At 41.8% G+C, this 25598-nt stretch overlaps 1 protein-coding gene across 8 annotated transcripts in view; it reads left to right on the forward strand.

Annotated features, from left to right (window-relative positions):
- The window catches only part of TNIK (TRAF2 and NCK interacting kinase), a gene marked incomplete at both ends in the record, with an annotated part of 420471 nt that overhangs the window by 288549 nt on the left and 106324 nt on the right, over positions 1 to 25598 (forward strand). For all 8 annotated transcript variants that reach the window (XM_080695833.1, XM_080695834.1, XM_080695837.1 and 5 more), the window contains 5 exons: positions 2353 to 2463; positions 6874 to 6964; positions 9765 to 9895; positions 21362 to 21416; positions 22727 to 22805. In XM_080695833.1, coding sequence (XP_080551959.1) covers positions 2353 to 2463; positions 6874 to 6964; positions 9765 to 9895; positions 21362 to 21416; positions 22727 to 22805 — 467 coding nt within the window. The remainder of the gene's footprint in view (positions 1 to 2352; positions 2464 to 6873; positions 6965 to 9764; positions 9896 to 21361; positions 21417 to 22726; positions 22806 to 25598) is intronic.

Genomic DNA, 25598 nt, shown 5'->3' on the forward strand with positions numbered 1-25598 from the left:
AATCCTCCTGTCTCAGCCTCCCAAGTATTGGAATTACAGCTGTGCACCATCACTCCTAGCTTTTTCTTTTTCTTCTTTCTTTTCTTATTTGGAATCTGAACTCAGGGGCATTCTACTCCTGAGGTAAATCTCAGCTCTTATCATTTTTTATTTTGAAACAGGGTCTCACTAAGTTACGGAGAGTTTTGCTAAATTGCTGGGGCTGGCCTTAGACCTGAGATCCTCCTGTCTTAACCTTCCAAGTCCTGGAATTACAGGCATAAATCACCTCACCTGTCTCATCTTTCCCCTTTTAATTTATTTGTTGAAGAAATGATTTGTCCTTATATGTTTCCTAGTCTGGATTTTGCTTATTGTAGCCCATGATGCCACCCATTCTTCGGTCCTGTAAGGTAGTGGGTGGCAGAGCTAGAGATTTGAGTAGGTCAGGTCTTTGTTTTTCTATTTTTGGTAAACTTACCTCTTGGGTGATGTGGTGTTCTTTAGCCAAGAGCAACTATTATTCGTTTCTTGCCTTTCTTTGCTAGCAGCCATTGATAATCTTTCCCTAAATCTATTAGCTTATTGGGAGGTATGAAATAATGATATTGTAATTCTATTAGGTCTTCATCATTAATAGAATATCTAATTTTTTGAATAGAAACTTTTCATGTTTTATAATTTAATTATCCAGTGGTGAAATTTGTATAAGAAAGACAAAGTAAACTCTTCTTTTATGTTATTTACCAGTTCTCAAAATAATAAGTTGGTTCTTTATTTTCTTCTCATGGTACCAGTTTTATTCTTGGAGAGTTACTTTATTAATGCACTTAATTAACTGTATTTAAAGTGTTTCTAGACATTACCATTGTCATTTGTCAATGCTAAAATTATCCTATCTTCAACTGCTGGGAGTTTTTTCAAGTCTTTTTTACATAATTTTGTGGTCTTTGGTAGTTTCCTGGCTATTACATATGAAAGATTCCCAGCCTATTCTTGTTGGAATGTAGTCTATTGTAGTACTTCCCAAATTTCCCTATGGAAGCGTCTCATAAACCTCGAAACTTCCACTGGGTATTTGGAGAAGAGGGGAATGTTTTAAAGAAATCTTGCCTTTGTAGAAGCATTAGAAGTCAAATCAATCACTCTTAGAACTCATTTTGTGGGTTTTTATTTGGTTTCTATCAGGCATACAGAGAAAAAGAAAACATAGTTTCTGTCTGATGACTTTGCACTCTGGTGGGTATCCTTTAGGACCTATTGACATAGTGCTGATAACAGAAATATGCATTTAGACAAAGCCAAAACCATCGGTGGGATTTTATTTTGTTTCTCTTTTAGTTCTGTCTTTACTTTCAAGTCAGGGATTGATTACTAATTAATTTGAATTATTTTTATATAATTAAAAGAGGAATTTAGTACCCAATGACTTGCTTTTGTTGAGGACTGCATTCAAAGAAGGATGAAGGATGGAAATGGACATGCTTTTCTAAGCCTAGAAAGTGTATGTGAAAGCACAGAGATTGCTCCTCCCTAGTCTCTACTTTTCCATTAAGTAGGGGCAGTGTTTATTTTATGCCTATTTATAAAGTTGCTGAGTGCTGTAATGAGTTTATATTCATAGAGTGCTTGGAGCTTTTGGGATGAAAGGTGCTAAATTTGAGTTTATTGTTTATTGAATTCATTTGATGTGTCCAACCTCCTGGGAACATTTGCTGAAGTTAATTAAAAACAGATAGTCCCCACTCTGACAGCTTGCAGTGCTACTTACAAACCAATAACATAAACAGTGAGCACTTCCATTCTCCCAACTTGGGACTGCCTAGAGAACCACGGTTGTTCTGACAGGAGATTGTCCCGCTTTTGTAGGAAAGAAAGAGTCCAACTGCTGGGTGAAAACAGAGATATTCTCAACGTTGCCCGAACCACCTGTCCACCTCCATTACAAAAAAAAAAAAAAGCTAGGTGTGGTGGTTGCACACTTGTAATCCTAGTACTTGGGAGAGACTGAGACAGGAGGATCGCAGGTTTGCAGCCAATCCTCGGCTGCTTAGTGAGGCCCTCCACAACTTAGTGAGACCCTGTTTCAAAGTAAGGAATAAGAAACAGGGCTGAGAGTATAGCTTAGAGGTAGAATGAGAAAAATAAACTTAGAATATGGAGATTTTTCTTGATTTCCAACTGTAATTTTGAGATTGAAATTTTTTAAGTATCCATTCCTTATCATTTTGGCAAGAACTTATGGCAAAGATTGATATTTCAGATATTGTTTTACCATCACATTTTTCAGTTAGAACACCATATATTTTCTTAACCCAACCTTCTGGATGCTCTAAAGGGTGGTTGTAATGGCCTGTTCCCTTTCTTTGCCAGTTGGTGATGGAGTTCTGTGGCGCTGGTTCTGTCACTGACCTGATCAAGAATACGAAAGGCAACACACTGAAGGAGGAGTGGATCGCATACATCTGCAGGGAGATCTTACGGGTAGGTAACAAGTGGGCCCCGACCTGCCTGCCAAAGTCATCGAGCAGCACAGGATGCCCTGTTAAGGGCTGAACTTTGTCCAAACCAGCCAGTGTGAGTCTCAAGCGGTCTCTTGAAAGTTGGTTCTGAGTGTGCTGGCGGTGGTTTGCTGTGTGGTTCTGCAGTGGAGGTGAGAGCCATTCTAGTTAGGCCACGTGAACTTTCAGCTGGAAGTTGATACTGACTGATTTCCCTCAGCAAAGGACTCATTTTCAATTGTTTTTCTAGTTAGAAATCTGATTTTAACTTATTTTTTTTAATTTTGTAAATCATGTGATTTATTCTATTTGATAATGTTAAAATATGGCTGCTGATATAGTTTCAGAAAAAGCTGATTGTTAAAAGAATCGAAGCTCATTGCAAATATCATTACAGAGGCAAGATTTTGTTAAATTTAAAGCTTTCACTGTTCATAACTGATATCCTTTATTAAGCCTTTGCTTAATAAAATGACAATATAGTTATACATATGTAGTGTAATTATATTTTCACAATTATGCTGAGTTGGCAGTAATACCAATACCATACCAATAAAATCTATAATTTAGAAAGAGCAAACAAATTTTCAAACAACAAAACTGCCAAAAGATGCAATTCTTGTTCTAATCTTAATTTATCTCACTGAAAAATCCATGACCTTAATTACCCAGTTACACTGAGAAATGAAAAGAAGATATGAAGACAATATACAATATTGGTCTTAGATTTCACACACCCAGAATGAGTGAATAACAATATACTCTCTCATTTCTGATGTTCAAATATCAGATGTATAGTCAAAGGATAATAGCTCCCAATAATAGAATTTTAAATACATAATTATTCTTAGGAATCCATCATATCAACTTCCTTTTCACAGCTAGAATAATAACGCCGAGTTGACTAGATGACGACCACTGGATTTCCTGTTGTGTTGTTAAGTTCATAGAGAATGTGTAAAATTTTCTTCGAAAAGAACATGTCAGAAAGCGTATTTCTTTAATCTAAATATGGCTGTCTTCTTAAAGAGGCTAATTATATTTGTCCAGGGAACATAAATGTAGCCCAGTATGGAAGAGCAGAATGTAAAGAAAAAACAATGATCTCATTTAGGAAAATGGCATTTATGCTTGGGTTAAATATACCACATTAAGCAGCTATAAATTTGTGCAAAACATACAACTGTTTACAAATATTGGACAACAGAATGCGCTGTTTGTAATAGCAAACAGCGTGGACACTAAGCAGTGTGTTCCTCGTGATGCTGCCTTGGGAGAATTGAGGCTGCCGTGGGAGAGTCTTGCAGGCATAGTTCAGGAGTCTGGAGGCAGAAAAGGATAATGTTGGAATCAATGAACTAAGGACGAGGTTTCCGTTCTCAAATGTGTGAGACTAGGTTCCAAAACAAAACCCAGTTCTGTGCAGAGACATTAAACCAGAGACTCTTGTGAACCGTTAAATGGGAGGGATCACCTTATCAACTTAGCAAGACCCTGTTTCAAAATATAACATTAAAAAGGCTAGGGGTGTAACTGGCAGGAAAATGGTTCCTAGATTCAATTCCCAGTAACACACACACAAAAAAAGTGAGAGATGGCCAAGTATTAAATATATCAATGTAGCACTAACATATACAATTAAAATGCACCAATAAAAATTTTAAGTGATGTTTACTAAAAATAAAAAAGATAATGTGAGAGCTGAAACAGATTTCTTACTCTTTCATTCTTACAAGCAAAGCCTCTTCTGCCTGACCTACCCCACTACACAGTTCTTGTATGCCACTTTTAAGCTGCCTAGAAACCCACTGTTTTTAACTTATAAAGATAGTGTCCCACGTAGGAAGTCGATGGTTTTGTTTCCAAGTAAAGAAAAAATAAAATTTTATTTTAATTTTCTGCCACTATTAGCACATCATAATTATACATCACAATGAGGTTTAAAGTGATACTTTCTACATGCATGCATCACTTTGTGTATTGAGACTGTTTTAAGAGATGTTTTGATGGGTTATTTGAGATATACATTTATACTATAGCTAACATTGTAATGCCTTCCCGACACATAAAGTATACAAAGATTATGTGACTTTAGTCATTTCCATACTTACAGGCTAGTTTAACTGGTTTTACCCTTAAAAAAAACTTAAAGACTTAATCACTTTAATCAACCTAAAGAGCTGGATAAGACCATGCCTGTTTGCCTGGTTTTGACCATAACTCTCACAACCAGACAATACAAACAATCGTGTCATATATACTAGGTTCAGTTCAGGGAGAGGAAGGTAATTGGGCATGTTTAAGTTTGTTCAGACTAGCTTATATTTTCTCTTGTTACTAATATGGAGGCTAGTATAGGTCTATTGAACATTCTTAATCCAGCTGCCTGACAATCATTATTTATTTATAACCTCTGCCTTCTTAATTTAAGGGAACAAAAGTTAAAATTGTTTTTCACTATGTGTTCAGGATATGCCTTTGGGAGATAGATTGTGTGCTGTGGATGAATGAATGAACATTAAGAAGAATGAAATATATAGAAAGATGATGTCTTGCTGTGCTTAGTGGCGTACACTTGTAATCCCAGCATTCGGGAGGCTGAGACAGGAGGATTTCGGTTCATGGCCAGCCTCAGCTACTTCCTGAGGCCCTTTGCAATTCAGTAAGACCCTATTTCAAATTAAAGAATAGAAAATAGGGCTGGAGATGTAGCTCAAAGGCAGAATTCCCTGGGTTCAATCCCCAGTACCGCAAAAAAACAAACAAACAAACAAAAAAAAAAAATGGAAAATCAGCCAGGCATAGTGTTACATGCCTGTAGTCTCAGTACTTGAAATGGGATGATCACAGTGTTTAAGGCCAGAATGCAATAACTCAATGAGCCCTTCAACAACTTAGATCCTGTTTCAAAATTTAAATTAAAAAGAGGGGTAGAGTTGTAGCTTGGAGGTAGAAAGCCACTGGACTCAAACCCCAGTACCAAGAAAGAAAAAAGAAAAAGAAAAAGAAAATCATAAATAGAAAAAGAACAACACTTGGATACTCAATCAGTAAGCACTGGTATGGCATATTTTCTTCAAGACTTTTTGATTCTGGTTTATTATAGACATTTTTTAATGGTACCAGGAAGTGAATCCATGGGTGCTCTACCTCTGAACTATACCTCACAGCTCTTTTCTCTTATTTTATTTTATTTTTTCTTTTTGCAGTACTGGGAATGGAGCCCAGCAGCATTCAAGTGACACCCAGCCCTATTTTCTCTTCTTTATTTCGAAATAGGGTCTCACTGAGTTGCAAAGGGTCTCACTAAGTAACTGAGGCTGTCCTCGAACCGTGATCATCCTGTCTCAGCCTCCCAAATGCTGGGATTGCAAGCCTGTGCTCTGTTATTTTATTTTAAAACAGAGTCTAAGTTACTGCATTTTTGCACACCAGCTTTGAACTTGTGATCCTCCTGTCTTAGGAGGCTTACTGGGATTACAGGTGTCTGCAACCACATCTGACTTTAATTTTAGATTACTTTAGGTTATAATATACCTGAAAACTTTGCAACTAGCTTAGAGTAAATCTGTAGCTTATAGAACTCACAGCACAAAAAAAGCCAAAATCAGAGTAATTCATGGAGATAGGAAACACAATTAAGTATAAATGTCACAGAATGATTGTATCACATAATGAACAAAAAGTCACAAATATAAAGAACTAAGAAAGACAGTGATAGTTGCAAACTAAGGAAATAGAAATTATCCTTTTTATTTTTATTTTTAACAGCATTTAAAACTATTATATTTATCATGTTTGCAGTTGAGTTCAGTAGCTAACTGAACTTTTTTTTTTACTTAAGCCATTATCTCAGATGTCAGTGCTCAATAACATAAACAGTCAAAATTTTTATTTATTTATGTAATTAATTTGTTTATTTTGGGGGTACTGGAGATTAAATCCAGGGAAATTCTACCTCTGAGTTACACCTTGAATCCTTTTTATTTTATCTTATTTTACTTATTTTTGTGGTACTGGGGGTGGAACCTAGGGGCTTTTCTACCTCCGGGCTATACTCCCAGACCTATGTTATACTTTATTTGGAAACAGGGTCTCACTTAGTTGCTGAGAGCCTCACTAAGTAGCTGAGGCTGGCTTCAAACCTGTGCAATCCTCCTGTCTCAGCCTCCCAAGCACTAGGATTACAAGTGTGCGCCACCATGCCTGGCTCGTATTTCAGTTTATATTGGTCAATTGTCTAGTTTATAAGAGCACTATGAGCAGATGAAATTTGTGAATGTAATTCTTAGCTCTGAGTAAGTATAATTTTGGTGGGATCATTTTCACTCAGAGTAGATGGTTTTCCTTGGCTTATGCACCTACTAACCCTCTCACTTCTTCATCACTGCAGGGGCTGAGTCACCTGCACCAGCACAAAGTGATTCATCGGGATATTAAAGGGCAAAATGTCCTCCTCACTGAAAATGCAGAAGTTAAATTAGGTAAGAGCAGAGTCCAATAAGCCCAGGAATGGCTGGGGCTGCTGGGATTACTTCAATCGCTCTTTAAAACTAAACAAAAATGTATAAATTGGTCATGGAGGATTTGGGGGGCATTACCCTAAAACTGAAAGGAAGATGTCTTCTTTGTACATTTAAAAAACATTTTCTGAAAGCGCTTTGAGGAATGAAATGTAGATAGTGTGGTGAACAGAACTGAGTGCCTCACCAATGCACTGAAATAACTGTGATTGCTTTTCAGCAAAGATTAATAGTGACAAATCTTGAAATTATCACCACCCTTGGTTTATATTTTTGCTGCTAGGACAGAACATCAGTGACCCAAATTTTTTTGTGGAAAATATCCAAAGTTCGACATCTTTAGAATAATCAAATCCTGCTGGGCGTGGTGGCGCAGGCTTGTAATCCCAGCATTCGGGAGGCTGAGACTGGAGGATCGCGGTTCGGGGACAGCCACAGCTACTTAGTGAGGCCCTCTGCAACTCAGTGAGACCTTGTTTCAAAATAAAGAATAAAAAATAGGGCTGGGGGTATAACTCGGAGGTCGAATGCCCCTGGATTCCATCCCCAGACCCACACACAAGAAAAAGAATAATCAAATCCTGCTATCTTCCCATGTTTAAATTATATTCCCATTGATTTTATTATTGCCTAGGGCACCTTTACAAAATGGAAGCTCAATTGTCTACTTTAGGTGCACAATGATTACAGCACTTCCATCTGCTGGAGTTGTCAGGGGGAGTCCCGTTCCTTGACATAGCCATTAGAGCCCTCCTGTAACACATGTAGGATTGTCCAGATAAAGCAGAGAACCCGCACATCCCATTGCCTGCTTGAGTACGGGCACGAGTTGACAGATGCCATACACAATACACAATTTGTCACCTAGACAACGATCAGCATCCATGTGAGTGATTGTTTTCAATGAGATTTAAACATTTGATCCTTCTTTTGTTAAAATATATAACTTTCTTTTTTTTTGTAAATATTTGGAGCCAAACTTTTAACTCGTGAATATTGCCTTTTGGAAACCAGAGCCCACACGATGTAGGCTTAGCTGTCACGTGGGGGCAGGCAGGTTCCCTCGTCACCACCTAGCAGATACTTGTTGAGAGAAGGTGGCGTGCCACTGAGAGGCGTGGAGATGGTCTCATGTAACCCAGAGCAACTCTATAAACACGTCATCATCCTCATTTTATGGATTAGAAACCCCAAGCCCAAGAGTTAGATCTACAAAGCTCACCTCACACCTTTAACTATGGTGCTACTGAGGATTGAACCCAGGGCTATCCTACTCCTGCCTACACCCCTCAGCTCGTCTAATTTTTATTTTAACACAGGATCTCACTAAATTGCTGAGGGTGGCCTTGAATCCATGCTCCTTCTATCTTAGCCTCCCGAGTACTGTAATTAATAATAGGCATGTGCCACCATGACAGTCTTGAACATGTGTGTGGGGGGATTGAACCCAGAGGCATTCTACTTTCCAGATACAGCCCTTTTTATTTTTTATTCTGAAACAAGGTCTCACTATGTTGCTGAGGGTCTCTCTAAATTACTGAGGCTGGCCTTGAACCTGTGATCCTCCTGTCTCTGCCTCCCAAGTACTGGGATTACAGGTATACACCACCACATTTGGCTCAGCCCTTAGCTCTTAATACTTAATACTTATTTGTACTACTCATTATGCTACTCTTTACAGCAACCAAACTTGCCTTTTTTTGAACATTTACTTTCAGTCCCGATGAAGTCTTTGGTATAACACAATATAACACTTTATACTTTTCTCCTCTGTATACTTCATATACTTATATATACAAATTAAAAAAAACATGTTCAAGTCTGGCCTGGTGGCTGGCACACACTTTAGTCTCAGCACTTGGGAGGCTGAGAAAGGAGGATCCCAGGCTCGAAGCTAGCATGAAGTAATTCAGTGAGACTCTGTTTCAAAATTTAAAAAAGCCTGGAGGTGTAGCTTAGAAATAGAATGCTTGTGGTTCGATCCCCAGGAACACATGCATGCACACCCTCAAATACATATTCACAGTATAGAAAAGTTAGAAGCAAGCCAAGTGCCCAATAGATTAATACATAAACAAAATGTGGTTTATACACAGCAGTGGCATATTATCAGCAGGAAGGAAATTCTGACACATGCTACAACATGGGAAAACTTTGAGGACATTATTATGCTAAGTGAAATATGCAAAAAAAAAAACCAAACAAAAACAAATACAGTAGGATTCCACTATATACATAGTCAAATTCAGAGACAGACAGTAAGCGGGATGACCGCTCAGGGTTATGAGCTGTGGTGTGAGGAGGGAGTCCTCGCTCGGTGGGGTACAGGCTCAGGGAAGATGAAAAGCTTGGGGGTGGATGTAGGTGAAAGCTGCACAGTGTTAATAACGTACTTAATGCTGAAGAAATGTACATTAAAAAGTGGCTCAGCCGGGCATAGTGACACAAGCTTGTAATCTCAGTACTTGGGAGGCTGAGACAGGAGGATCATAAGTTTGCAGCTAGCCTCAGCTATTTAGTGAGGTCCTCCACAACTTAGTGAGACCCTGTTTCAAAATAAAGAATAAAAAGTAGGGCTGGGGGTGTAACTTGGAGGTAGAATGCCTCTGAGTTCGATCCCCAGTACTACCACAAAATTAAAGAGTGGCTCAAATGGTAAGTTTAATGTTAGGTATATTTTGCACCATTTAGGAAACACACATGCATCTTTTCCTGTAAAACTTAGATCATAGACATCACTCAGTTCTCTTCTCTGCATTAGTGGACTTTGGAGTCAGTGCCCAGCTTGATCGAACGGTGGGCAGGAGGAACACTTTCATCGGGACCCCCTACTGGATGGCACCAGAAGTTATTGCCTGCGATGAAAACCCAGATGCCACGTATGATTTCAAGGTATGACTTCTTCGTTATGCTTTAAAACTGTGCCTAAGATCTTATCCTGAGTTTTACAGTGGGAGAATTCTCCTGTGCCTTTTGATGTGTGATTTATGTGAACCAAAGAAGGAGCCAAGACACCTTATTTGAGTTTAAAATTATAAGACATTGAAGTGAGAATCTTTTTAATTAATTCACCCATCATATCTGATTGACTGTTTACCAAAAAAAGGAAAATAAATCATTTTCTGTATTCTTTTGATTTTACTCTTGTTCCTTATGTTTGAAAAATAGATTATTTTTCCATATAGGTTATAGTTTAAAGTGTTTGCAAAGCATATATTTTTTTTCCTTGTTTATCTACTAGTTCTTTTTTTTTTTTTTCCCTTGAGGGTCTGGGGATGAAACCCAGGGGCATTCAACCTCCGAGCTATACCCTCTGCCCTATTTTTTATTCTTTATTTTGAAACAAGTTCTCACTAAATCGGGGAGGGCCTCACTATGTAGCTGAGGCTGTCTGAGAACCACGATCCTCCTGTCTCAGTCTCCTGAATGCTGGGATTACAAACGTGTGCCACCACGTCCGGCTTCTAGTAGTTCTTTTCAAGTTTATTTTTAACTGATACATAAAAATTATATATATATATATATATATATATATATATACGTATATATATATTAATGGAATACCATGTAATGTTTTAATACATGTATACACTGCATGATGCTTAAATCAGGCTAAACTTATTTAAGGTAAAAACATGCAAAATCTCTTCTAGCTCCTTGGAATGCGCAGCACCTTTTTGTCATCTGTAGTTACCTTCTGTGCTGTAACATGGGACTTCTTGCTCCTCTCCAACTGTAACTTGGTACACATTGATCAGCCTTTACCCCTGCCTTCAATCCCCAAAGTTATAACCTGATGGCTTTTAATGTTAAAATAAAAAAGTGAATTTGTTGTCTTAGGTCATCTTTTTCTAACTAAGAATAAATAATCAGTCTTATTTATGTCAATGTTGCTCAAAGCACAATAAGCACTATTATTAGATAGGTTTTCTTCTCCTGAGAGAAAATCAAGTAAGATGTTAGTAACAACTCTATAGTTATTCCCTATCGAGGCGTGGATATCATAAAAACTTGTTTGCAGCTTGTTATTTTGTATCTCATAAGCTGGAAATTTGCAAATAAATTCGAAGAGGTGTTTGAATGGACTTCTTTGAGAAGCCCTCCTCTTTCCTGCATGCTAATCAACAGCCAGACATACCTTTGGATTACTACTCCTTCGATAACTAGTGCCTAGTGACATTGCTTTTGTTGAGAATAGACACAATAAAATGGGGGGGGGGGACAGACTGCACTAGGTAGAGACACCCTGTGGGCAAATGCAATCCTACCTGGGCTGGTTTTAGAGCTACATGGATTTCTCCCCAGTTGACTGTGATGACCCTTTAAAAGTACCTTGATCTTAACAAAGAGGTCTGAGGCTTGAGATTTTTTTTTTTTTTTTTTTTTTTTTTGGTGGTACTGATTTTTCTGGAAGCCCTTCTACCTCCGGGCTACACTCCCAGACCTATTTTATACTTTTTTTTATTTGGAAACAGGGTCTCTTAAGCCAGCGCGGCTGGCTTCGAACCTGCGCGATCCTCCTGTCTCCGCCTCCCCAGCACGGGGATTACAAGCGTGCGCCACCACGGCCCGCCAAGGCCTGAGATCTTTACAAGTGTACACCCAGTTAGTAGTCTGAGAATAGGACTTGGTCCCAGATCTTCCGACTCTGAACTCTGTAAGGAAATTGCCCTGCCTCTCTGGAGTGGGATTCTTCATAATCTCTGGTTTGCTAACTGAAGAGCGTATCTAAAGAACATTTCTTCACGTTTGGGGTTGTGGCTGAACTCAGGTCAGAGACACGAATAGCACAGTGTCTGGGACTCGCTGTTTCAAGGCACTGACAAAATGATTTGCCTTCTTGGGGAAATGGGAGATTGAAGTTCTGAAAACATAATCTCCTGGAAATGTCCTCTCCCTTTAAAGTTAGTCACTGTAATAACCTGACAGCAATCTGTCTGAAAACAGTTGCCAAGTTAAAAATTAATCTCCTGCCAAAATAAGTGGCATTTATTTAAACTGCTAATGATAAAGACACTTAAATAATTCCATTTGCAAATCCCCTCAGAGGAAACACTACAAAGTATACATCCCAGACCAGATATGTGGATCATAATTGGCTATAAGCAATTCTTCAAACCATAGTAATATCTCACAAGTGCTAACTAGTCTATACCTAGACCACAGAGATTTTACACCATAACCTACCATGAGGTATCAGAGTGTTTTATTTATTTATTTATTTATTCATTTTTGGTACTGGAGGTGGAACCCAGAGGCTTTCTACCTCTGGGATTTACTCCCAGACCTTTTTTATACTTTATTTGGAAACAGGGTCTCACTAAGTTGCTGAGAGCCTCACTAAGTAGCTGAGGCTGGCTTCAAACCCATGTGATCCTCCTGTCTCAGCCTCCCAAGCACTGGGATTACAAGAGTGTGCCACCACGCCCAGCCTCCGGAGTGTTTTAAACTTATCCCATCTTAAGCTTTTAAGAATTGTGACTGGCCACATGATATATAAGTGCAGAGTAGATTCCCATGACTGGCTTTTTTTCAGAAGAATAACTAGCTGGGATGGTGGTGCACACTTGTAATACCGGTACTTGAGAGGTTGAGATAGGAGGTATGCAGGTAAGGACACCCTCAGCAACTAACTGAGATTCTGTTTCAAAGTAAAAAATAAAAAGGGCTAGAGATGTAGCTTGGAGCTAGAATGCCCCTGGGTTCAACCCTCAATTAAAAAGGAAGAAGAACTATTACTAGAAAAGGCCTTCCTTCTGGTCAAGCTAAAGCTTGGAACTAAGTTAATAGCTGGGTCCTCTTTCATAAAATAAATAAAATAAAATAAAAATAAAATAAATAAAATAAAATAAAATAAAGAATCCTGATGAAAAGAATAGATTCAACTGATTCAGTCATTTAGACCATAGTGTGACTTACTTGATCAGAATTGCACGAGTGTTGGTGTTCAAGAGAAGACTGTGGGTTTCACTAGTCACCCGCCATGGAGAAACCAGGGGTGAGTAGGAAGACCAGGCAGGACAGGAGGTTTCAGGTCCTGTGAAGGCTTCTTTCAACCACTTCACAATTTACTGCAGGCCACAGAAGAAGATGCTAATCTTTAAATAATCCCTCCTTCTTTGTTAACACCCTACCTTATCCCTTTTCCTGTTCAGTGTTCTTGGGCATGTGGTCTGTCACCAGGGGACAACTTGACAACACGTTAACTTTCAAAACTGCTTATTCATTCACACAGTGAATACTGCTGTGTGTGAGGGCTTAGCCAGACTCTCTCTTATGCAGATTCCAGCTAGAGAGCTCATTCGAGACCCCAGCCACACTCATGGATTTGGTCCTGTGTGTTTGATCTGCCATTTGACCAGCACAGCACCCCAGCCTCAGCAGCTGGCACCAGAACGTCTAGCTCTCACTGGCCATAGACACTTTCAGCCAAGATGGCATGTTTAGAGTACAAAATGACTTGAAGGATGTTGTTAGATTTCCTGCCGTGAAAACTCTGGTTTTTAAAATACAGACAGACTCAGTGGCACACACCCATAATCCCAGTACTTGGGAGGCTGAGATGGGAAGATAATAGGCTTGAGGGCAGCCTCAGTAGCCTAGTCAGACCCTGTTTCAAAATAAATAGTTGCCAGGCGTGGTGGCGCATGCTTGTAATCCCCACACTTGGGTGGCTGAGATAGGAGGATCATACAGGTTTGAAGCCAGCCTCAACTACTTAGTGAGGCTCTCGGCCACTTAGTGAGACCCTGTTTCCAAATAAAATAGGTCTGAGAGTATAGCTCGGAGGTAGAAAGCCCTTGTGTTCCACCCCCAGTACCACCAAAAGGAAAAGAAAAGAAAAGAAAAGAAAAGAAACAAAAAAATAAAAAATAAAAAAATAGTGCTGGGGGTATAGCTCATAGGTAGAATGCCCCTGCATTTAATCCCCACCAAAAATCAACCAGTCAATAAAATAAATGCAAAATACAAGAGGTTTGGTTTTGTTATTTGATTGGCTACTGTTATTGATTGGTTATTTATTATTGTATTTGTTAATACATCTCCAAAAACTGCTTTTAAGTTTTGTAAAAGACTATAGTAATTCATAAGAGCCTATGTAGGGAAGTCATCTGAGGAGCCCTTGCTTGGTACCGCAGCAATCTATTTTGCGTGCTGTCTACTGGGCACAAGACCAACTCACTGAAAGTAGACCCTCTCCTAGGCACGAGCGCAGGATCTCATTCGCCTGGTGTGCTGCCTTTCCCCTGGAGGCCCTGCCTTTCTTGTTTTCAGAAATTCTGTCAAAACACTTCAAGTGAAAGGAAGGGTTTCATTTCCCTGATAAGTGAGCAGGGCAGTAATGAAAGCTTTTCCATTTCATAATAAGCATTCAAAAGATTTGAAATTAAAACTGTTCAAAATTTCTAGGCTGTTTAAAATGTTATTTTTGAAACTTACTTTGGATTTTATTTCAGTTGGATGGAATCTGCCAAGCATTTTATAGTCCTATGTATTTATTGCTTTAACAGAACCACCCACTAAACAAAGCTCTCTGTGGCCAAACAGGTTGAATGGAGACTGGAATATCTGTCCAATGGAGGACTACACAGCTATTCAAGCAATGTGGTAGCATATATTTTGAGTTTAAATGAGCCTAAATGTGAGGTACAAAATAAAATTTGCAGTATAGTACTATAGTACTAATAGTCTTACTCCTGCCCACCCAATGGATATTCTCCCTCCCCCCCCCTCTCTTACTCTCAAGATCCTGGAAAACCCTAAGAGAGTTTTACCTCTGCATAGGGGATATGGACAGAAAAATTAAAATTCTTAACTTATTTCCTCTTTCTGTCTTGTTTGGATATTCTTGTGATAAACGAGCCTTGTTCTTACATTCAGCGAGTGGAGTAGAGGTCCCGGTGTCCCCACACTGCAGATCCCACCTCTGGGCCTGCCCTGTGCCCGTGCTGTCTGCCCTTCACCCACACACTGTTGACGTGACTCCTCACTCGGGTGCTGCGGGTGATTTGCATGCACAGGTGTGTCCTCTGGGTTTGGGTGGGATTGTGATCTGGCTGTAGAGAAACCACTTAGCTTGTTCTCCTGTATCTCAGATAGTGGCTTTATTCAGTCCAGAAATAGTTTCTGTAAGCAAGAGGCTCAGCTGGAAATCAAGCGAGCGCTGTCTAATGGGAGAGGCGCCACGATGCAGGTGTCACCGAGAGGGTGACATTCAAGTGGAAGGGTGGTGCTTTCAGATCTCAGGCAAGACCAGGCGTCTGTCTAGTGAGATTGAACATGGACGGGTCTTTTCCTATTTGGTCAGAAGGGCAATGGTACAGACACCGCATTAGTGACATCAGCAGAAACTGACACTCCTATTAAACACGATTCTCTGTTTCCATGTTCACACCCACCTGCACAGGATCCCCCAGCTGGGTCTGGCCAGCACCTTCTCCAGGCACACACCAGTCCCAGCAGAAGAGAATAGATTTAATGTTTCCCTTTGGCCAAATAACAAATGTCGATGGGCAAGGTCTGTGGTGCCTGTTATCACTTCGTTGTGTGTATAAAATGGAATTTTTAATAACTGCCTCTGCTTGAATGTCTTCAGTGATCTGACCCCACCAGCTTAGATCTGTTTCTATATAACATAACAGATAATAAGTGTGTAACAAAGTGAACAGGTGAGTCTTTTGAAATTGGACAAGCCTAATATAAAATGTAGACTCTGCCCCCTAAACATTGCATCAGGGAATTACTTAACCTTTCCCAGTCCATATAAAATGGGAATAATAACTGGGTGTGTTGTTACATAGCTGTGATCCCAGTACTTGGGAGGCTGAAACAAGAGGGTCACAGGTTCAAGGTCAGGGTGTCTAACTTAGTGAGACCTTGCTTCAAAATTATATATATATATATATATATTATGGCTGGGGTTGTAGCTTGACAGCTGAATGCTCCTGGGCTTAATCCCCATTAACACACACAAAAAATAATAAGATAAAAAGATTAATGCATTGCCTAATACTTGGTAAGTACTCAATTCATGGTAGGTTTGTTTATGTATCATATGAACAAATATTGCTGTCTGGGGCTTCTTTCTTAGTCTAAAAAAGCCACAAAACTTCATGTGGTTCAACCTCATGTCTGTGTATTACACATATCTAGTTTTCTTCTGTTGAACTAGAATCTGGATCTCTGCAACTTTTACCACTAGATTAAGATGCTGCCCTTAGGACCACACACAATGCATGCAATTTCTTTTTCCAACCGGGACATTTCAAAAAGAATAAACTAACTACAAATAAGTTACCCAGTGAAAGACTATTTTCCAACCTGTGAACTTGGTGGAATCCACTCTGCTGGTTTTGCTGTTACTAAGTGATTGTCCATCTACTCCAGACTACCATGCTGCTCCTGGTTGGACTAATGGTTGGACTAATGGGGATGGTACTCCACCACTCCTATTTCTACTTGTCCATCTGACTTCTTTGTGTGTGTGTGTGTGTGTGTGTGTGTGTGTGTGTGTGTGTGTGTTTTACTGGGGATGGAACCCAGCTGCCTTCTACCTCCAGGCTACACTCCCAGACCTATTTTATATTTTATTTGGAAACAGGGTCTCTTAAGCCAGCTGAGGCTGGCTCCGAACATGCACAATCCTCCTGTCTTGGCCTCCCAAGTGCTGGGATTACAAGTGTGAGAAACCAGGCCTGGCTCCATCTGACTTCTGATCAGGCTCTGCTGTTAGCGGGCAACAGAGAGAGGTTGCATAGCTGGAGAAAGAAGGAGCACAAGCCTTCACCTGTTGGTTTCCTCTAATCCTCTTGTTTCCACCTGGCATTGCGTGCTAGAGCTCAGAGCCAATTTACCTGACTCAGATTCACTGGTTGAAAGGTGCCTGTAATCTCAGTACTTGCAAGCTGAGATGGGAGAATTGCAAGTTTGAGGCCAGCCTCAATAATTTAGCGAGACTGTATTTTATAAGATAAAAATACTTGTTATTTTTATTTTTAAAAATTTAAAAGTGTGGAATGTAGCTCAACAGTAAAATGCCCCTTTGTTCAATCTCCAATACCAAAGAGAGAAAAAAAATCTATCTGAGCCTTTAATTGTTAAACACCTACTATATTGTGTTAGGTACTTTTGTGCATATTATCTTCTGGAGGGAATACAGTGAATTGAACCCAAGGTATTCTACTTCAGAGCTACAACAACAGCCCTTTTTATTTTGAAACAGAATCTTGCTAATTTGCTGAGGCTATCCTCTAGCCTGCAATCCTCCTGCCTCAGCCCCCCAAATACAGGGACTTGCCTTGGTCACTGAGCTAGTTGTGTCAAAGCTGAGACTTAAACCTCACTCCATGTGCCTGGAGGGGACCCTGGGGTCCTCTTCCCATGCTGCCTTTCTTCCCTCGTGTGGCTAGTTTGTCCTCTAAGAGTTTTGCTTTTCTTTACCGGGTTGGCAGCTCAGCCCCAGAAGGAACACTGTCATGTCCTGTCCAGGTCGCTTGCTTGTTGCTGTCCCCAACCCCCACCCAGAAGTTGTGTCTTGGGCCTGCCTTCTCAGAGGCACTAGAATTTGTCTCTGTTCTGTTTGTGATGCACACAGGACTGAACTATTAATCATGCCATGGACCAGGTTGCACCACATCTCTGGAATAATGAATTACCCAGCTCCCGTCAGAATGAGTCACACCGTGGCCACACAGGAAACTTACCTCTTTTGACTTTCTCCTATCTTGTTCCTCCTTCTTCCCTTTCTAGCCTCTTGTGATCTGTCTTGCCAGTTGTAATTGGAGTATCTTCTCCTGTTGAGGCCTGAAGTGTCTCTGGGACTCACTAATATATCCTAAGGCTTCTATAAGACCCCTCAAGGACATTTATGGCTTTCTAGCATGGGCAGCTAAGCATAGCTTACAAGCAGCTTTTAGTGCATGTGGCCAGGAATATAAATGTTGCTGTTGGAAAATAAGATAAGGACAGCAAACATGATTCTAACTTTGATGTGGAGTGAAGGCTTAAGGAGGCAGCAGTGACTGGCCTGGTGGTTGGCAAGGAGTAGCCTTGGGCTTGAAAGGGTATTTGTGGGGCCTGCAGATGGGCTGCCCAAGAGGGACATCACTTCACTGACCCCTGCTTCCTGCGGGGTCAATCCAGGATCACTTAACAAGTGAGACCTCACCACCTTCTTTCTGTAAAAACATGTTTCATCATAACTTTGCTTTATGTATATTATCACTTAGCAATGCCTTTGCCTGTTCTCACATTCCTGTGTCACCAGAAGTCTAGATGTAGATAGACCGTGGTTGCTGCGGCACTCATAGATGTCTTCAGAATCCCATGCTCCTATCTATCTGCTCTGCCATCATTAATTCATTGGCTTATTGCCTTGTGGCTGCAAAATGGATGCTGTAGCCCCAGATATCATGTTTTTATTCAAGGCATTAAGGAGTAGGGATGAGTTGGCAAGGCACCACTTTATTAGTTCCCTATTTTGGGAAAAGCAGAAGCTCCCAGAAGATGTCTGTTTATGTCTCATTGACAAGAACTGTGTCAAATCTCTGACTTGCTGCAGGGAGCCAGATAGACAAAGTGTAGCTTTCCTATGCCCTGAAATGAAGCCAGCAATGGAGATGGGGGGTTGCAGAACACCTGTTGGGTTAGCCAGCCAACAGAGTCTGCGCAACCAAGTGAAGGGACAGCAGGGAAGACTAACCTGGGCAGACAGGGCAGCCTTACCAGAAGCAGCAGAGGAGAAGTGAATATATTCGTGTGTGTGTGTGTGTGTGTGTGTGTGTGTGTGTGTGTGTGTGTTTGTGTGTCTGTGTGCGTGCACACACGCATGTGCATGCTGGGGATTGAACCCAAGGGCATTCTACCTCTGAGCTACACTCCCAGGCCTTTCTACTTTTTATTTTGAAACGGGATCTAAGTTACCTTCATACCTGCATTCTGCCTGTCTCAGTCTTCCAAGTACTGGGATTACAGGTGTGTGCCCCTGTGCTTGGCATCACCATTCCCTTTCATACACCTGGATTGTTAAACCAGCTCTGTTTCCTAGTCCTGAAGCCCATCTGACCCAACCCTGCTGTGGCAGTTAGCAGCGTGGAGCCGGGCCTCTGCTGTCATATGGGCATCACAGTTCATGCTGCAGAAATACCCAGTTCCTAGGGGTCACGGGGGATGCTGTAGCACTCCCAGGGCCTGGTGACACTGTAGTCTTATCATAATAGCACAGGGACCTTCTGAGCTGACCCTCACTGCCAGACTGTTCTCCCAGTTTTCTGCTTGACGCCTCTGCAGAGTGACTCAGTGTTTTCATCATGTTCCCGAACAATTGTCTTTGTCTATCAGCCATGAAACCCCAGGCACAAGACAGCTCTGTTCTCATCCTCAATCACTGCTCCTGAGTCAACCTGGAGGGGGCGGGCTGGGCCCAGAGCTCTGGAAATGCTCTCCTGAGTGAGGCCAGGAGCCCTAGGAAGCGCAGTCCACTGTGTGTATGTTTAATGGAAACTCTGAATCCATCTTGAAGCATAACTAAGAGAAAAGGCAAGAGTTGCCTTCTTGAGCTGTACTAGGAACAGAGAAGTTCCTTGGAATCCCAGGATTGTGGTCCTGTGAAGGCCTGCTGCGCCCAGGTGATCCAAGAGTCCACCTGAGTCCTAATGTGCCCCCAGCACCTGCTGTCGGGGAAGCTGCACGCTAGGCAAGAAGGCAGACCCCCAGAAGCCCCTCCATGCCACACGGGCCTCTGCTCAAATACTAAAGAGGCCTGGAGGGCCTGCATCGAAAATGGAGTAATTTAGTAAGGGCAGTGACTCAGCATGAATTGCATAGTTCTCTCCCAGTTACGGCTTTTTGGTTTTTTTTTTTAATTTGCTCTTGACATTTATTTGATGGAAATAGCAAAGAAACTTAACTTTGATCTCTCTAATCTGAGCGAGGTCACAGGTGATACTTTGAATAATGTACAAAATGCACGAGGCATTTTAAAATTCAAGGAAGGTGAATCTCTATCGAGATAGGGGCCTTTGAACATTTTACTTTAGGTTTTCTTTCCTATCTTCTAAAAGCAGAAGCATCAGGCAGGGTTCTGTATTCTCCTAACCTGGTTCCTCCCGTCTCTCGATTGGCTCCCTCTTGTGCCATCATGAGAGACCACTGAGCCACGGACACAGAGACTGGGAGAATCATGTTGTTAGCGGTGGTGATTACACTGGTAAAAGATGGAAATTGGCCTTCTAAGATTCTGATCAGAGCATAAAAACCAAGACGAGCATGAACAAGAATATAAAGGCATAAAGATCACATAGACGTCTACCTACAAAAAAGAGGATATTGGTTTATTTGTTCACAGATATATTAATTACCTCCACCCATTCTAGTTGTTCTGTGTATTACAGATACCAGTGAACACCAAGGTCATAAAGTCTCCCTGTTCTCATCTGATTAGATTAAGCCACATGAAGTTGCTATGTTTCTAAGTTAAAAACAACTGAATATAAAAAATACCTACTATACGATCCAGCTCTTTCACTCCTAGGTATTTAGTCCAAAGGAGTAAAAGCATACACCCACCCAAAAACTTGTGTACAATAACTTTATATTTAGTAGCCCAAATCAGAAACAACACAAATGTCTATCTACAAGTGACTGCATATGTAAACAGTTATATGTCTGTAATGGAATACTACTCAGCAATAATAAAGAGTGAAGGACTGACTCATGCTAAAGTAAGGATAGGCTTCAAAATATGTTTTACGAAGCAAACTGGATGCAAAAGTCTTATATTGTGTGGTTCTTTTTATACAGGACTTTGAAAGACGCAAACTCATTCCTAGTAACAGAAACCAGATCTGTAGTTGCCTGGGCACAGAGGAGTTGGGCTAGAGAGAGGAAGGGAGGGAGGGGCTGCCAAGGAGCCAATTGTATCTTTGGAGTGCTGAGTATGTTTACTGTCTTGATCATGGTAATCGGCTTACGGTTGTATACATATGCCATACCTTATAGAGTGTACTTTATTATATAACAATTATATCATATGAGAGTTATATGCTAATTAACTGATATGACAATGATAACTCCATAAAGGTGTCTAAAATTATAGTAACTTCCTAAGGTTCAACTGACAGGTGAATTTTAGTGATGAATCTTTTAAGTCTTGTATTAATTTCTTAAACACTTCTTGAGAGCTTACCATGCGCCAGGCACCATGAAAGGCATTGCAATAAAAAGTGAATGTGGCTATCTTGCTTTGAAACTTGGTGGGGAATTTTGTTAATCATGCAAATGAATGATTTTCCCAGGGGGTGTAACTGAGTTGTGCTTGGTTGAATTTACACAGGCATCTGAATCTTCTTTGTTTTTCAGAGTGACTTGTGGTCATTGGGAATCACCGCCATCGAGATGGCAGAAGGTGCTCCCCGTAAGTACCTTCCTCTGGGCTGGTATCTGGTGCCACCCGCTCTGCTCTGTGGGTACCAGAGGCTCCTTGCCAGGAGCAGCAGTTGCTTTACTTCTGCTACAGTGAGCCCTGCATGGATTCGAGCTGGCATATTTAGAAAGCAAGTCATCTTAAGTCAATCAGGAATCCTTCCATTTCAAAGTCCTGTGAGGATCTTGTTTTTATAATGAAAAAAGAAAGAAAAAGTAAACAAACTTTGGGTCAGGTATATTTATGCATACCTGTAATGTCAGTATCTAGGAGGCTTAGATAGGAGGTTCGCAGGTTCGAGGCCAGCCTCAGCAACTCAGTAGTCCCTTAGCAATTTAGCGAGAACTTGTTTCAGAATAAAAAAGGCTGATGGTGTAGCTTGAAGGTAAAATGTCTCTGGGTTCAATCTGCAGAACCACACACACACAAAGAGAAAGGAAACTTCAGGGGTTCTTGTTTGCTAAGAGACTACTAATGTAGTTTATTCTTGAACTACTTTTTACCTAATGTAAGGACTCGAGCAACAAAGACTATAAACTCCAACGTACAAACATTCAAAGTTGATTTTCAGTGCACATGTTATACAAACACTCACATTCAACTGCTGTCACTCTTTTATTTATTTTTTCAAGACTGGGAATTGAACCCAAGGCCTTCATGCTAGGCCATTGCTCAACAACTAAGTAACACCCTACTCTAGCCATTTTTATTATAAGATAGAATCTCGCTACATTGCCCAGGTTGGCCTCAAACTATCCTTCCTCAGCCTCCCAAGTTGCTTAAAAGCCACTGAGGATATCTACACATAGACAGTGGTATCCTAGGATAGTGTGTAGGGCTCCAAAAATCTGTAGATAATACCCAGGTCGGGTGGGCCTTCGGTGAGTAAGAAACAGACTCTGGATTATCGGATACCTTTTATTTTAACATTTAGACTTTTGTAAACTAAAAACAACTTCTCCAGCCCCACTGTTTTCATCATCTTCTGTGGTGTGCTTTGAGAGTCAGGTGGTTATTGACAGCAAGGGCATCTGGCTATGGACCCCTTAACTTATGTTTCTTAATGTGAAGTGCAAGTGTATTCCCTAGAAATGTTAGCAATATCTCTTTGGAAGGTGTGAGATTTTATGAGATTCCTTTCTTTAGGTGTCAGCTCTTTTAAATGCTTGCAAATTGAAGCTCCTGGATCTTCCGGCCCTGTGGGAACCCGGGGGTGATTGGGCAGCGTGTCCACACTGTCAGGATGGGCTGGCGTGGCTGTGGCCCCTGACTGGAGTTGGCCCTTGTTTTGTCTCTTGCAGCTCTCTGTGACATGCATCCCATGAGGGCCCTCTTCCTCATCCCCAGGAACCCAGCACCTCGCCTCAAGTCTAAGAAGTGGTGAGTTTGATCTTCAGGGTTTTGCAGACCTAGGGGGCAAGTTTTCCTTTGATTTCCCTTTGAACTAGCTCAGCTCCCTAGGTCCTGCTGACCAGATGAAACTTAAATATACTGGTGCCTGGTGGATGACTTTTCATAGATATACTGCCATTCATCTTGTAAGAGTAGCTGTATTCCCTACAATTTGTACAACAAACCATCACCCACACCCTCAAGGTGAGGGGTTATTAGGTACAGTAGGTAGCGGAGCCTAAATAATGGCATGAAAGTGCTTTGATTTATCACTCCAAATGATCTCTCTCCTGGTGCCTCAGAACATCTTATCAGAGAGGTGATACTTCAGCGTCAGCCCATTAGACTGGCTGACTTCTCCTCAGCAATGGTTCCCTAAGTGTGTCTGTGCACCTAGTAGTAACAAGATGATTTCTCTTGCATGTGCATAAACTTCGTGATTTCTTATAACTATTGCTTTCTCTTTATGATTGGTGATACTGGCTTCTTATTTTGGACAGTGATAGTAACTTTTGTATAAAAAGATTGTTTGATAAAAAGTGACGTTGCCAAGAAAACTACTACATAAATACTATTACAGGTGGTGTGATGGTGTGGCAGAGATTATGTAGGTAGTGTATGGTTGACTGGCTTTGCCAGATGCTGGGCTTTCACTTTCTTGTTTCATCTATCAGATCTGTGTATCTTCCCATTCTATAAACAGGCCCAAGGCTCCCCCTCTTCCTCTCTATGGAACTGTGCACCTGCTTTGATATATTCTTGAATCTCAGTCCTCTCTTTCTGGGGCTGATTCCTGCTTACTTGTGACCATCTATCCTTTTCCTAGAGCTAAATCCTGGGCAGTTAGGCCAGGGAGGGATGAACCTTACTGTCCCTTTGCGTACCACTTCATGTCCAGACCCTTGGCCAAGGCCCTGAGTTTCCACCCACAGGCTCACTCCCCACCACAGAGGAGCAGTCTTAGTACCAGCCGTGTGGTACTCAGCAACCCTGGTGGAGCAAGAGGAAGGCACGCTGCATGAGAGAGGGAAGGAGATGCCAGAAAGAGACGCCGGCACAGAGCTGCGGGCTGCGAGGGAGAGGGAGTTGCTATTGGTAACCGCTCTCCTTCCCAAAGAGGGTCACTGTGGTGAAAGTCTCTCCCCAGCAACAGCCTGCCATTGGGCACCAGGTAGCATGTGATCACAGGGCGCTTCAGGCCCTGATTCCTCTCTCCCCCCTAGATCAGGCTCCCTAGGAAAGGAGACAGCTCCCATTCCCGCCCCAGAAGCCTCCGCACACTGCCAAAGAGGCTTTGCTCCTGCTTGTGCGGAGCCCCGGCAGAGCCTGCTGTAGAATAGAGGCGGCTCTGCTCTTGCTCTGCCTGCCTTCACCTCCGCTCCTGTCCCAGCTCTTGGGCAGAGCACTTGGGCTCTCCACAAACGTTTTATTTGACGGCATAGTGAGGCCATGTGCTGTTCTTAAAATATTTGTATTAACTGACAACATTTAAAAATCTGATGGTTGAACCTTCACATTTAGATTTCTGACCTTTTTTTTGCAAAGGTGCATGATACTGGCATGATGACCAGCTCCTGTTCCCATGGGGCATAACAGGCTGTCCTCCGTCCCAGCTGCCACCTCTCTCCGCCTCTGAAGCTGGGTCACTGGGTGGTCACCCTCGTTCTCTGTGCGTCTTAACTGTGGTCTGCGCCGCCCCCTGGGTGCCCCTCTGGCCCCACAGAAGAGTGAGCAGCAGCCCCATTCCAGGTGGCTTTCGGTGGCCCTGATCCAGAAAGACCCACCGGCACCGACCTTGAGTGAGAAATACACACTTGAGGGAGACTGCAGGCTAACTTCCCTGCTTTGAGCCTGTGACGGTGAGGATTAGCTTTGACGGTGCGAGAGCAGTCAGGCCAGTTTAATCTTCCTCGCTGGTAAGGACAGCCGGCCAGGTGCACGGGGTCCGTGCTGCCACCCTGGAAAGAAAAAGTAACTTGGCAGCTAGGGAGGGATGGAGCACAGAAACCCGGATTCCACCTGTTCTGCACTTGGGTCCCAGCCTTTCTGATGGTGACCGAGTGTGCAGCCTGTTCTTGTGACATGATGCCTGACCTGGCTCCCGTTTCTCAGCTGCAGATTTCCAGTTCCAAAGTGAAAATGTTTAAGCACCTCAGATCACTTTATCTTCAAACACCAGGTCCAGAGTAACTTGAAAGAGGCTAAAGTTTGCGCTAATAGATTCAAGTGTTTGGGAAGAAATGAAACATTTTGTTTATTTTTCTTTTTATATTTCTAAAGGAGAGGAACCCTCCCTCCCCCAACCACAGGAAGCCAAACCCGCAAATGTTCTTATATTCCTAGCCGTTCTCTACCTGAACGAGTCGTCAGGTCAAGTGCGCTGCTCTCAGCGTGTGTGCCAACTCAGAACCAAGGTGGGCGTGTGTGCAGCGAGAGATACAGGGCCACGAGCTCTCCTCCTCAGAGCCAATCGATGGAGGCTCATTTTCAACCAACCTTACTGAGTATGACATACAAGACATCTAGTTCCTTAGTGAGAACTTCTTCTCCCCTTGTTCTTTCAGTTTGGAGAAAAAAAGGCAATCGTGAGGCTCTTGGACCACCGTTCTGGTGGAGTGACAGGAAGCCACGGCTGTCTCAGCGCTGGCTCTTCCCTATTACCAGCGACACACTGCGGGGTCTGGCACTAAAGGGGACAGAGGCGAGGGCGCCCTCAGTGCTCTGTCAGCTCTGCAAGATGCGATGGCCTCGGGGATTAGCAGTGACTGAATCAGAGAAAAA

The sequence above is a fragment of the Muscardinus avellanarius genome (assembly GCF_963383645.1).
Source record: "Muscardinus avellanarius genome assembly, chromosome: 5".
In the NCBI taxonomy this organism is placed as follows: Eukaryota; Metazoa; Chordata; class Mammalia; order Rodentia; family Gliridae; genus Muscardinus; species Muscardinus avellanarius.